Genomic DNA, 14,904 nt, shown 5'->3' on the forward strand with positions numbered 1-14,904 from the left:
TTTATATTTTTATAAATATATATAATCAAATGGTTTTAAATGAAACACGTGTGATTATATTGTACTGTAGGACAAAAATCTTTGTAACTCAAATTTGGTTAAGAAGAAATGTGTGACAGTCGTTAAATATCTTTTATGCAATAAGAACATATCCAACCATATTTTCTTTTTATATTTATATTCAGAATGTAAAATAGAGTTTAAAATTGTTTATTTCCAAATTTAAATATGAAATATCATTAAAATATTTCTTATAAAAATTACTTTATTATATAAATTAAAACATGTTAAATAAAAATCCATTTGTAAACCCCACACCATAAAATCAAATTTAATAAACTAATGGCCTTTTACATTTTTCTTTCTGCAAAGCAAAGCACAGCAAAAAACCAAAAGTCCCTGATTTCTGAGTCATCACGAGCATCTTCTTATTTTTTTGAAAATTTTAATGCCCATTTTGTTCCTTTTTATCTTCAATCAATCTGATTACTTTCTCTCTCTCTCTTTCAAATTTTTTCCCCAACGTCTCTTTCCATCTATACGTCCTTCTGCTACACATTCAAAGAATCAAAACACTTGATTTGAGCAGCAAAAGAGTCCATTGAAACACTACTACTTCAACATACTATAGTATGACTCAGCTCTAAACTAGTAGTTTTACTTGTAACTGTAATTACTTTACCTTTCTGGGTTTCTAAGATTCAGATCTTGATGTTCGTCCTTTTCAATTTTCTTTGTAGTTGAGGTGGCTGGATGTGATTTCGCTCAAAAAGAGCACATGATGTTTACAGAAGGGCTAGATACAAATGCCCTTAGATGGGTCAAAGAGGTTGGTTATCAACATCTCCACATTGCATTTTTAAATAATATTATTTGGGGTTTTATGGAGTCACTTCGGTTTCGTCAAGTAAATTGTTGAGATTACGCTTTCCTTATTGATGTTAATTACTATTTTAATCACTTCGTATTCGATATAATCGTTCATTATCTACAATTTGTATCTGAGCTTTTATTAATCTTTTATTCTAGGGCTTTTCATTTAAAATCTTACCTTTTCCTCGACAAAATCACTAAAGTCTCGTTAAATTTTGCTTGTTCGCTCTCAATTTGTATATACGGGGATTTGTTTTGCTTTTTTCTTTTTCTTGGATTCAAAAATTCAAATTTGTTATATTTTGGATTCCAAAAAATTCATCATTTACTTGAGAATTTGAATGAATTTGTCAATCTTTCACCTGCACTATTGTTCATAAATGGTGATATTCTGCTCTGAACTATAATTATACAAAAATTTATCTGTAAAATCACTGAAATCTCAACTTTCTGATCGTTCGATCTCAATTTGCACCTGGGCATTTTTAAAATTTGTTTCTTTGGATTCAAAAATTCAAAACAGTAGCATTCACTTAATGATTTGAATAAACTTTGTTGGTTTTCTATATGCAACTATTGTTCATAAATGGTGATTTCAAATTCAAATCCTTTCAAATACAGGGATCCAACAATCCAAAAAAAGAAACCCCTCCCTCCACATCAAATCAACGAACAAGATTCGATCCAATCACTTCTAGAAACAACTCTCGAGGGTTCGGATTGCCTCAACCTTCAAAATTCAAAAATGGTGTTGTTCCAATATCTCAAGTCTTGCCAAGAGATGACACTAATTCCACTTCTGAAGACATGTCAAGTGATTCAGAAGGAGAGGTATACGGTGGAAGATACTCAGTGGATTCCTCCCCTCATGATGATAGAGTTCCTTCTGGTAGTAGCAATAGGCACCGTGATCATGATCCTGTGAAACGGGGCCCACGGTATCATGTGTACTCTAGTGATGTGAGCTCTTCGATTGAAATGAGGAAGGTGTCAGATAGATTGTTGATGAGGGGAGGTGATAGGTATAATGTGAGAAGCAGTGTTTATACGGAGGATGAGTCAGATGATTCTAGAAGCTCAGAGTTTTCAAGTACACAAGTAGGGGCAAGTATGGAAAATTTGCCACATAAAGATTCGTATGTTTCGGATGGTTATTCGTCTTATGTTTCATCACATGTTAATGGAGATACTTCTTCAAGAAAGGTACAATTCTAGCTTCATTTTCATCTTGTTTAAGTTTTTGTGTGTTTGAAAGAATTGGAATTTGTTAAGGGAATTGGAATGGAATTCAATTCCATTCCTTTATATATATTTTGTTTGGTTTCTAAACATGTCAAAGGATTTGGAATGTAAGTAACGACAATTGACAGAATTGTCCTTTATTGATTTTTGTTAACAAATTCATTTAAAACTTGCAAAAATATTTAAATTACCATCTACTAATACGGTTTAGAAAGGGTATTTCCGTCATTTTGTACAAATGAGGGAGGATTGGAGTTGAATTCCATGAGTCTATTGAAGGAAAATTGAATTCCTTAACCTATTGGCTTTTATGAATTCCAACAGAATTCAATTATGTATTCATTTTTCAATCAAACTCCGGAATGGAAATTTCACTCCAATTCATAAGGAATCGATCAATTCTCTTATTTCTCTTATCTAATTTTGGTGAAAAAGGAGTTTACTTTGCTATGACTTGGTGTTGACTTTTGAGAGTCAACTGTTACAGGAGTCAAATGGTAAAAATATTGAGAATCGACAAGCATCCAAGGAAGATTTTCCAAGTGCACCTCCATTTTCAGGTTCATTTGGGGAAATCAAACAAGAGAAGGAGCATTCTCCAGGTTCTAAAGCTAATTATACTCCATCTACAGCTGACTCGGTTGACTTTGTACCTAAGTCAACTGTAGAGAAGACTTCTGTTGTAGATTTGAAAACGAATCATAAACAGGAGACCTCAAACCCATCAAGGTTTCTTTCTACTTCCTCAAAATTTGTAAACTATAATTCATCATTATGTGATTTTCCTTAAAAAAAAGCTATTTATTTTGTCTGATGAAATGGAATGGATAGTTCTTGAAAGAATGTGATTCCTTTAATTTCATTAATTTTCTTTTCTTAGCTATGATATATTTTTTTTTCATTCCATTTTTATTTGCAATATTGCCCATTTTTATTTATGTCATTTCAGTGACATATATGAAATGACGTATATCTTTATTTTTGTAATTTCATGATGTTAATTAAATTGTACTTATATCTTCCAAAAATAACTAGAAAATATATTTTTTATCATGACCTTATATGGGTTCTAATGTAAATAAAAAAACTTATTATTTATAATTATATAAATTATAACTAATAGAGTAAAGTTAAAACTATATATTATATTACACATATCATAAAAAGTTAATATAACATTACCTCTTTTTTTGATGTTTATTTATATCTTAATATCTTTTACTTTCTTTGCAATAGGAATGTTGGTGTCAAAACTGGTTCCGGTTCTTTTCCTACACGTCTTCCAACGTTTCACGCAAGGTACGTTAAATATTATACTATTTTTATTAAATTTATTAATAAAATTTACAAACTTATTTAATTTTTATTAAATTTAGTTCATTGGGGCCTTGGCATGCTGTGATTGCATATGATGCATGTGTTCGACTGTGTCTACATGCTTGGGCAAAGGGTTGCATGGAAGCCCCCATATTTTTGGAAAATGAATGTGCTCTACTACGAAGCACCTTTGGGTGAGTTTAGTTTTTGTTATAATTTTATATCCTATTTATGAGTATTTTTTGTTAACATATTAAAAATATTTGATTCTACAATTTAGCAAATAATCAAATACGATATACTTAAAAAGTGCAACACTTTGCATTTTGGATATTTATGGATATGAGTAATACCAACATTGAGAGTGACTTTTGAAATATCAACTTTCATTGGATACAATTGAAATGGATATTGCATTTTCATTAGGGAAAATTGCATGAAATATCAACATACTTTACTCTTGTTGTCAATAGTTGTATATAACTCCTAAACTTGTAAAATATAATTTATTTTTGCGTATAGTAGGAACATTTCTTAACCAATAATAGCAATATGTAATGAATAAAGTATAATGCACGTATTTGTAGCAAAATGTAAGTATGCTAGTATAAAAAGTAGAGTACATCGCCCATGTTGTTACGAGTAAAGTACATTTAAATACCCTTTACAATAATGATTTACAACATTGAAAGCATTATGAATGTTTTGTGCTTGTTTTTGTACTCTAACGTTAATCTTGAATAACAGTTTGCAACAAATGTTGCTACAATCGGAGGAAGAATTGCTTGTTAAGCAATCATCTGAAGTTGATAACAAAGGGCCTTCCCAAAAACCAAAGAAAATGGTTGGCAAGATGAAGGTGCAAGGTATTGAGCTCTTGTAAAACATTATTATTTGCTAATGTTGCATTTGTTACATGGGGACACCACATGACATGCATGATTGGACACTGGACAAGCTTTCTAGGGCTATATATTCAATAATGAGGATGAGGAGGGTATTTCCGACTTTTGCAAAGACAAAGAGGGTGGATTTCATTTTGAACTTCAAAAGGACTTTTAGGCAAAAGGACTTATTGACTTACGGTGATGAGAAAATGAGTTTTTTAAAAAGTGTTTGGATTAGTTTTTGTGGTGGAAAAAGTCAATAAGTTGTTTTTTAAGGGGTATTTATTTGTCTTTTACAACCCAAAAAGTTGTGAGGAGTTTTGAAAAGTTAGAAATCTTAACTTATTAAAATCTCCTTTTTGAAGGGTTAACGAGAAGTTATTTTAAAAGTCCTTCTCATATTGCCAAACACTTTTTTTTTGACTTGTTGACTTTTCAAAAAGTCAATAAGTTGTTTTTAGATGAAATCCCAAACACCCTCAAAGTCCCTATCCCACCAACATCATGTCATGTGATGGAGGGCATATCTGTCTTTGTGTGTTTCTTTCTTAAATTAATAGTACAATCTTGACACTGACACTGACACTGTTATTGAATGGTGTAGTACGTAAGGTGAAAATGACATTGGATCCACCTACGGGATGCAACTTTTCATCAATAAAACCACCAAAAGTGAAAATGGAAACTGTAAAACGCCATTTTGCCAATTTACAAATGAAAGTGTCTTCTGGATGGAAGTCAGTTAGAAGTATTCATTTCTCTCCTCGTGTCCCTAAAAATGGTTCATTTTCTCGCCATAGTTTGGCATACATGCAAGCAAGCACTCAATACATCAAACAAGTTTCAGGCCTTCTTAAAATTGGGGTCTCAACTCTTCGAAGCAGTTCATCGAGCTATGAAGTACAAGGTTTGTGAACTTTCTATGTAATTGTTTTTTATATGTAACTACTTGTGTTGAAATATGTTGTATTAGACAATGGTTTTAGTTCAAATGTGTCTAGATAAATTGTAAAAACATAAGACTTAATGAAAGGTTTGTGAACTTTCTATGTGTTGAAATATGTTGGATTAGAGTTAGACAATGGTTTTTGTTCAAATGTGTCTAGATAAATGAGGGGTAAAATTGTTCTTTTTGCATTAAGTAAAAAAGGAACACCAACTTCTGTTTACAATGTATATAATGGGAAAAAGAATAAGAGTTAAGTTTATATGGTGAATCATGCAAGACTGAATTAAATAAACTAACTTATGTTTAACAATCTCTCATTTTCTTTTTGTTACTTATGATTGTTTAGTCAGTCTATAACAATCTTTTAATAAAATTACACCTAAAATCCTTCTAAGGTTATGTTTTATTCATTCATCTATAGAAATATTTTATGTTCTAGGAATGTGAATCGACATTTTGGATTGTTTTAAGGAGAACCTAGTAGTAGCTAATGATATATACTCGTGATATTAAACAGAATCATACTCATGTCTTCTAAGACTTAAAAGTTCAGCAGAAGGGGATACCATTCGAATGCAACCTGGATCTGGTGAAACCCATATATTGTATGTGTTTTTTAATCCAAAAATCTCATTATATTATTTCTTATTATTACATGGTTTTGTGAAATTAATGAAATCATGAAATCACAGTTTACCAGATAGCCTTGGGGATGACTTGATTGTTGAAGTTCAAGATTCCAAGGGAAACCATTATGGTCGTGTTCTAGCTCAAGTCGCCACTATTTCTGAAGATCAGGTAACTTTTTTTTATTACCATTTTACCCTTTTAGTCTGAAGCTGATACTTTTTAATGCAGAATGACAAACTAAGATGGTGGTCTATATACCGAGAACCAGAGCATGAACTTGTTGGAAAAATTCAACTCTATATAAATTACACAACAAGTTTAGATGACAACAGCATGAAGGTGAATTTCCCATATTATTAATATTTTGCAATGATTACAATTTCCAGATATGTAGATTTAGCTTGAAGAATAAGAACGTTAAAGAAATCGGAAATTGTGTGATTCTTTAAAGTTTTCTCGACTTACTTTTTGATTGCTGGAGTCTTTTTTCATCTTTATTGACTAAAATTCAAAGCAGTTTGACTTTGACCAAACAATCTTTTTGTATAACAGTGTGGTTCCATTGCTGAAACAATGGCATATGATCTTGCAATGGAGGTTGCCATGAAAGAGCAAAACTTTCAACAAAGAAACCTTTTGTTCCATGATCCATGGAAGTGGTTACTCACTGAGTTTGCAGCATATTATGGAGTTTCAGATGCTTACACAAAGCTAAGGTACTAAAATGTAAAATTACCATTTTACCCTTTCTCCTCCCCTAACCACTTGAGTCTTCAGATACTTGTCTTACATCATGGATGTTGCTACTCCAACAAATGATTGTCTCTCATTAGTATACGACTTGTTATTGCCTGTTATAATGAAGGGGAATACTAAAACCACCCTCAGTCATCAAGAGGTAAAAGAAATTACAAAAGTCACATGTTATGATATAAGATTTGATAAAATTATTATTTCATATCTGTTTTTAAATTTGCAGAATAGAATATTGGGTGAGATTGAAGAGCAAATTGAAGAGATTTTTGCAGTTGTTTTTGAGAACTACAAGTCTTTAGATGAGTTGTCTCCATCTGGCATGATGGATGTTTTTAAACCTGCTACTGGAGTTGCTGCACCTGTTCTGGAACCTTCTGTGAAATTATATAAACTTCTTCATGATATATTGTCTCCTGAGGCACAAAATAAATTATACAGCTACTTCCAGGTTTCTTTCTTTTGTATTCTTATTAAGTGTTATGTTGTTTAAAAGATATTTTGATTGAATGATATTGATGACATATCTTTTGTTATTATTATATTATTATTATTATTAGGCTGCTGCAAAGAAAAGATCAAGAAGGCATTTGAGTGATACGGATGAATATCTTAGTGGCAATGGTGAAGGAAATTTGATGATGGATCCTGTTGCTGTTTCTACAGCTTATCAGAAAATGAAATCCCTTTGTTTAAACATTCGGAATGAGATATTTACAGATATTGAGATTCATAATAGCAATGTTCTTCCAAGGTAAAATTTTACATAGATGCATTGTGTTTTTATAATCCTACATAACAAATTAACTAAATATAAAAAAATTTGAAGTTGAAAATTAACAAATTAACAAAGTTTCAATTAAGTGGTGTTGCAACATAAAAAAAAAGCATTTATTTTATACCTATCTACTAAAAAAATACTTTTTGACTTGCTATTACACTATATGCAACAATGTTTCACTTTTTTTTACCAATCTATGCATCAATGATTTACTTTTTTACCAATCTATGCATCAATGATTTACTTTTTTACCAATCTATGCAACAATGTTTCACCTTTTTACCAATTTATGTAACAATGTTTCACTTTTTTACCTATCTATGCATCCATGATTTACTTTTTTACCAATCTATGCATCAATGATTTACTTTTTTACCAATCTATGCAACAATGATTCACCTTTTTACCAATTTATGTAACAATGTTTCACTTTTTTACCTATCTATGCATCCATGATTTACTTTTTTACCAATCTATGCATCAATGATTTACTTTTTTACCAATCTATGCAACAATGTTTCACCTTTTTACCAATTTATGTAACAATGTTTCACTTTTTTACCTATCTATGCATCCATGATTTACTTTTTTACCAATCTATGCATCAATGATTTACTTTTTTACCAATCTATGCAACAATGTTTCACCTTTTTACCAATTTATGTAACAATGTTTCACTTTTTTACCTATCTATGCATCCATGATTTACTTTTTTACCAATCTATGCATCAATGATTTACTTTTTTACCAATCTATGCAACAATGTTTCACCTTTTTACCAATTTATGTAACAATGTTTCACTTTTTTACCTATCTATGCATCCATGATTTACTTTTTTACCAATCTATGCATCAATGTTTCACCTTTTTACCGATTTATGTAACAATGTTTCACTTTTTTACCTATCTATGCATCCATGATTTACTTTTTTACCAATCTATGCATCAATGATTTACTTTTTTACCAATCTATGCAACAATGATTCACCTTTTTACCAATTTATGTAACAATGTTTCACTTTTTTACCTATCTATGCATCCATGATTTACTTTTTTACCAATCTATGCATCAATGATTTACTTTTTTACCAATCTATGCAACAATGTTTCACCTTTTTACCAATTTATGTAACAATGTTTCACTTTTTTACCTATCTATGCATCCATGATTTACTTTTTTACCAATCTATGCATCAATGTTTCACCTTTTTACCGATTTATGTAACAATGTTTCACTTTTTTACCTATCTATGCATCCATGATTTACTTTTTTACCAATCTATGCATCAATGATTTACTTTTTTACCAATCTATGCAACAATGATTCACCTTTTTACCAATTTATGTAACAATGTTTCACTTTTTTACCTATCTATGCATCCATGATTTACTTTTTTACCAATCTATGCATCAATGATTTACTTTTTTACCAATCTATGCAACAATGTTTCACCTTTTTACCAATTTATGTAACAATGTTTCACTTTTTTACCTATCTATGCATCCATGATTTACTTTTTTACCAATCTATGCATCAATGTTTCACCTTTTTACCGATTTATGTAACAATGTTTCACTTTTTTACCTATCTATGCAACAATGGTTCATTTTTTTTTGTCAATCTATTCAACAATGGTTTGCTTTTTTTTTTGACCAATTTATGCAACAATGGTTCACTATTTACCTATCTACAAAACAATGGTTCACTTTTTTTATCAATCTATGCATCAATGTTTACCTTTTCAACTAATTTATGCTACAATGTTTGAAAATTATGCAGTTTCATCGACCTACCAAATCTATCATCTGCAATATACAGTGCTGAACTTTGCAGCAGATTGAGATCCTTTCTTGTGGCATGTCCTCCCACAGGTCCTTCTCGCCCTGTTACAGACCTTGTAATTGCAACTGCAGATTTCCAAAAAGATCTTGCCAGCTGGAATATCAAGTAATTTTTTATTTATTTTTATAATATTTCTAGTTGTTTCCAACTTTCCACAACTTAATATTTAACTCTTTCTCAGTCCTGTGAAAGGTGGAGTTGATGCAAAAGAACTTTTTCATCTTTATATCATCATTTGGATTCAAGATAAGCGATTATCGTTGCTTGAGACATGTAAACTTGACAAGGTATAATTATAAATAAAGAATTAAACGTATTTCTTAAATTATATAAAGTTTTAATCGGATGATTGAAAATATAGGTAAAATGTTCTGGAGTGAGGACTCAACATTCAACAACCCCGTTTGTGGATGAAATGTATGAGCGCCTTAAAGAAACTTTAAATGATTATGAGGTCATTATATGCAGATGGCCTGAGTATACATTTGCTTTGGAGAATGTAAGTCATTAATTCTATTATGATTCCTTAATTGGCGATTTTCGATAAAAACAAATTAAAAAGAAGGTGGTAATCCGAATTTATAATAATTTAAATTTGGTTTTTGGTAAATAGGCGATTGCAGACATTGAAAAGGCAGTTATTGAGGCTTTGGACAAACAATATGCGGATGTTGTAGCACCTTTGAAAGAGAACTTGACACCAAAGAAATTTGGCTTAAAATATGTCCAAAAGCTTGCCAAACGAACCACAAATCCTTATATTGTGCCTCCTGAGGTTTGTCTTGTCTCTATTTTTCTTTTTTCTATAATTTAAATTTTACCCTATGGCTATTTTCTATAATGAAGATGATTAGGTCTTTTTGTGTGGGACAAAGAATTGCAACTTTTAGAGTAAATTACTGAAATCGTCCCTGTGGTTTGGTCAAAATTGCATGTTTGGTCCCTAACTTTTTTTTTTTGCACTCGGATCGTCCCGTTGGTTTGATTTTGTTGCGTTTTTCGTCCCTATGGTTTGATAAAAAATGCATGTTTGGTCCCTAACTTTGTATGTAAGGGACGAAAAATGCAACAAAATCAAACCACAGGGACGAAAAATGTAACAAAATCAAACCATAGGGACGATCCAAGTGCAAAAAAAATGTTAAATGCATTTTCTATCAAATCATAGGGACGAAAAACGCAACAAAATCAAACCAACGGGACGATCCGAGTGCAAAAAAAAAGTTAGGGACCAAACGTGCAATTTTGACCAAACCACAGGGACGATTTCAGTAATTTACTCCAACTGTTATCCTATTGACATCAGTTACAGTCCCAGTCCAATTCGTTCATTTTTCTAGTCTAAATGTATATCTTTTTGTGGACATGTTTTTCTTTAAAAAAAAAAAAGAAAATCTAATAATGTTTGGGTTGATTTCTTGATTCAGCTTGGGATTTTCTTAAACTCAATGAAGAGAATGTTGGATGTTTTGCGTCCTAAGATTGAAGTTCAATTAAAGTCATGGGGTTCGTGTTGTATTCCCAATGAGGGAAATACAGCACCCGGAGAGCGTTTAAGTGAAGTCACAGTCATGCTTAGATCCAAATTCCGGAATTATCTTCAAGCAGTAGTCGAGAAACTTGTTGAGAATGTCAGTGCCTAATTGTTACTTTTATGCATTTTGTAAAAACAATAGTTATTATTATCGGATTTTTTTTAAAATCATTTTTATATGATGCAGACAAGGCTGCAAAATAGTACAAAACTAAAGAAAATTCTACAAGATTCAAAAGAAAGTTTGGCAGAATCCGAGATCCGAAGCAGAATGCAACCGCTAACAGAGCAACTTACAAACACCGTGAATCATCTCCATTCCATCTTTCAGTCTCATGTTTTCATTGCCATTTGTCGTGGATATTGGGACCGCATGGGACAGGTAACCTCTCATTTACTGGGATTTTTTTGTCTCGCCCAAAAGGCAAAACAAGAGGGGACAAAAAAATTGCACATTTTTAGGCCCACCTAAAAAGGTGCAACAAGATGGGACAAAAATTGTAAATTTTTTGTCCCACCAAAAAAGTTGCAAGATAGGACAAAGATTGCAACTTTTTTGGCCCACAAAAAAAAGATGGGATAGGGCTTTTCTCAAGGTCTCTCGTATGTCCAAAAGACATAAATGCCATTTTCATGATTATCATTGATAAAAAGCCCTAGAAATTTTGTCCGATAACGTCTTGTGTAACTGTGTTGATGTTGCTGCAGGATGTTTTGAGTTTCCTTGAGAACAGGAAAGAAAACAGATCATTGTACAAAGGCTCAAGAGTTGCTGTATCTGTAAGTAGATTTTTATTCTTCTTTTTAATTATTATTAATTATATAGATACGTTATATATGTATTTTTTTTTTTTTTTTAATTTTTTTTGTAGATTTTGGATGATACGTTTGCATCACAAATGCAAAAACTACTTGGAAATGCACTTGAAGAGAAAGACATTGAACCACCAAGATCCATCATTGAAGTCCGGTCAATGTTATGCAAAGATACAGGCACTTCTACACACAAGAAGAACAGTTACTTTTATTAGTAACAAATTGTTCTTGTATATAATAAAAGAACGATTATGCATATTACAAATGATCATTGTTGAGATCTTGGTCAACATGCTCACTTTCCTCTATTTGTCATTTGAAATCTTTAATTCATTCGTTTTTTTTGTAACTACATATAACAATTATAGAAATCGGTTCCACATACAATGACTTGTATTTTATGCATCCTCTATGTATCTTTACAATAATGTTGCTGTGGACAAGAAAATGCGTCATGGTTACTTATTTTTAATTTTTTATATCAACAGTTGGTTTTCAGTAATTTTCAACAAATCTATTCAAACTTGGATTTGGGGAGATGTTTATCAAATAGTATGATGTGTAGGTGGGGGGTACTCAGACAGTGTAGCGGACAGTGGTCGGTTTATATCTACACAACTTAGGTCATTGGACCCACTTAAAATGATTTTTTTTAGTAGAAATAAAAAAAAAAAATTATGACCTATCTTAAATTTTTTAAAGGATCTATCTTAATGTTTTGGAAAAAAAATACCTTTTATAGATCAAGATTTCTAAAGCCTATATTTTATATTCCAATAGTCCAAATGTCCAATTTACTTGAGATATAATCCAATAAAAAATAGTACAAAACTACTTAAAACTAAATAAAGGAAAAAATAAAAAAAAATAAAAAAATACATTACAATAATTATTACATTTTTAACGGATTGTAGTAGACGGATTGTAGCGGCTTGCTCTTATCTCTTCCCATGGATATCATACATTATCAAACGAGTCATTGTTCCATTATTGGTGTTTCTTTTAGATTTTCTTTACAGTATTGACAACGATGTCTTGGTGAATTGAGTATTATTTGACATGACTGTTTTTTATTTCTCTTGATAATTCTGCAAGATGCTTGGTGAATTTTTTAAATGGTTCATAAACACCAACAATATATGTTAACATGATTTAGGAATAGATTTATTAATAAGAAATAATTTCCTTAAATTATATCAACAATTTATACAAACAAGCGATCATATAAGTCTTAACCACCCCATAAAAGGTGTTATAAAAACTGCTATTATCAAACATTATGATTTTATAAAAATAATAAACAAGAGGTTGGTTTTCAATTATGAATATTACTAACATTAGTAAAAGAAATTGCTGAAAAACAACTAGAAGAAGTATGTAATGAAAACCCTTTAGATCATTTAAAAAATAAAAATGATCAAGAAATTATAATATTATTAAAACCCCTAACTATAGTTAGTCTAATATGAAAGCAATAATGACTATAATAATGTCTAGTATGGCTAACAATAGTTAGTTCATGAAAACAATAATGACTATAATAATGTCTAGTATGACTAACAATAGTTAGTCTAATTTGTCATTTGTAAAATATTTGTCTACTTAAGCCTTGTTTCAGTAGTACATACCCAATACTACCTTCCACACTTATCCATACTTTCCTCAAGAATCATCCTGAATCATCCAGGTCACCTTCTCAAACTGGTACTCTAAGTACTCTCTAAACAGCGCAACTAAACCTACTGAAGCACTTCCTCGGCTCTCCTAGGTTTCCGACCTCACCCTGCCGTCAGCTGCTGAAGAACTCCCTATAATGTCAGTTAATCACCTCATGAATACAATAGGGTCAAACCCATTACTCTAAGATTATTCATCCTTCACCACATGTGACTTAACATATTTACTTAACAATTAAATCACATCACTTAAGAGTTCTACAAAGCACAAAGCAAGCAACATTTGTGTAGTAACACTCCAATCCATAGACTGGTCAAGAAGACTTCTCAAGCTTACTGGCTACTAGCGTCTTTGTTGCACTAACATTCTTCCTAGATCCTTCTAGGGCAACCACCACACTATTTCCCCACTATCATTTACAGAAGGAACTCCCTCTAACACTCTCTAACTAGCTTACGAATACAATTACATATCACCGACACCAGATAATTCTTCGAATGAAAGGTCTCAAACTACAACTGTTGGACTTAAATGAGAGCTGTGCAATAATGTTTAAACCTAACCTTATGAAATTATCCACTCTCAATAACATGTAACTTAGTGTATTCACTTACAAGTTAGCCGAAGTTAATGGGAACTCCTAAAAGCACAAAGCGGAACCTACATAGGCCATCCTATCATTGACTGATCGGTACTAGCATGCAAGTCTACAAGTTCATACAGCAGGCACACAAAGGCATCTATACTAGATCCTTAGCCCTAATCTAGCATGCAATTCTCATAACATATAACATAACAACATGTATGGGTATTCTAGGAATCACTTACTTGAGTTCGAATGATTGCACGCACCACACCCCTTTCTTTGATTAGATAATCCTTTAATAAGATAGTTATTTTATGAAAAATTTACCAAACCCTCAGTTTGAGTTTAGACATACCTGAGAATGTGCTTGAATCCCTCAAACCAAGGCTCTGATACCAACTTGAAACGTCCCGAAAATTATGAGGTAAAAATTTCATTTTTAATTCAAACAAAACATTAATTATCTTTAAGCCAAACATTCATTATCCTTTTCTATATATTCAAAAGTACTTTAAAGGAAAAAAAGTTATCATAATACAATCCCAAAATCATCATAATGCGGAAGCATGGGTGGATGCGTTGCGATCAAGCCGGGCCCTTTCCATTCAAACTGAAAGTACCTGAAACATAAACTGAAAACCATAAGAACGAAACTTAGTGAGTTCCCCCAAATACCACATACTAAACAAACGTACTGTCAATCATATATGGGTGTCAACCTACCCCTTCGGTCTATTTCAATTGGATACTGCCAAGCATATGTGAGTGCTGGTCTACTCCTTCAGTCTATTTCAACCAGATACTGCCAAGCATATATGGGTGTTGGCATACCCCTTTGGTCTATTTCAACCGGATACTGGGTCTATTTCACACTTACTACTATTACATAATATAATAACTATAATCACATTGTCATCAAGAAAATACATGCATAACTAACAATTATCACAAAGACAATCATCACACTATAACACAATGTAGCACCTGGTTCCTGGTGCGTATGACCTATCTAAGTA

The 14,904-nt window shown here is 31.6% G+C and overlaps 1 protein-coding gene across 1 annotated transcript; it reads left to right on the forward strand.

The window, feature by feature from the left end:
• Positions 1 to 465: 465 nt before the first annotated feature.
• On the forward strand, positions 466 to 12,097 carry LOC145072407 (uncharacterized). Its single transcript, XM_079018824.1, has 23 exons — positions 466 to 630; positions 741 to 829; positions 1,495 to 2,076; positions 2,603 to 2,844; positions 3,352 to 3,414; positions 3,492 to 3,626; positions 4,180 to 4,298; positions 4,924 to 5,226; positions 5,786 to 5,873; positions 5,961 to 6,066; positions 6,127 to 6,237; positions 6,451 to 6,614; positions 6,676 to 6,796; positions 6,878 to 7,102; positions 7,212 to 7,405; positions 9,213 to 9,380; positions 9,457 to 9,562; positions 9,637 to 9,774; positions 9,889 to 10,050; positions 10,703 to 10,906; positions 10,997 to 11,191; positions 11,518 to 11,589; positions 11,682 to 12,097. Exons 2-23 carry the CDS (start codon positions 779 to 781, stop codon positions 11,838 to 11,840), a joined length of 3,708 nt encoding a protein of 1,235 aa, XP_078874950.1. The 5' UTR covers positions 466 to 630; positions 741 to 778; the 3' UTR covers positions 11,841 to 12,097.
• The last annotated feature ends 2,807 nt before the right edge of the window (positions 12,098 to 14,904 follow it).

Source organism: Lactuca serriola, chromosome 9, assembly GCF_051521515.1.
Source record: "Lactuca serriola cultivar US96UC23 chromosome 9, Lser_US96UC23_V15, whole genome shotgun sequence".
NCBI lineage: Eukaryota > Viridiplantae > Streptophyta > Magnoliopsida > Asterales > Asteraceae > Lactuca > Lactuca serriola.

Excerpts from the sequence above, each read along its gene's own strand:
- LOC145072407 (XM_079018824.1), top strand. The coding sequence starts at position 779 with ATGATGTTTACAGAAGGGCTAGATACAAATGCCCTTAGATGGGTCAAA. Across the intron at positions 830-1,494 it reads CCCTTAGATGGGTCAAAGAG|GGATCCAACAATCCAAAAAA; the intron begins GTTGGTTATCAA and ends TTTCAAATACAG. Across the intron at positions 10,907-10,996 it reads TCGAGAAACTTGTTGAGAAT|ACAAGGCTGCAAAATAGTAC; the intron begins GTCAGTGCCTAA and ends TATATGATGCAG.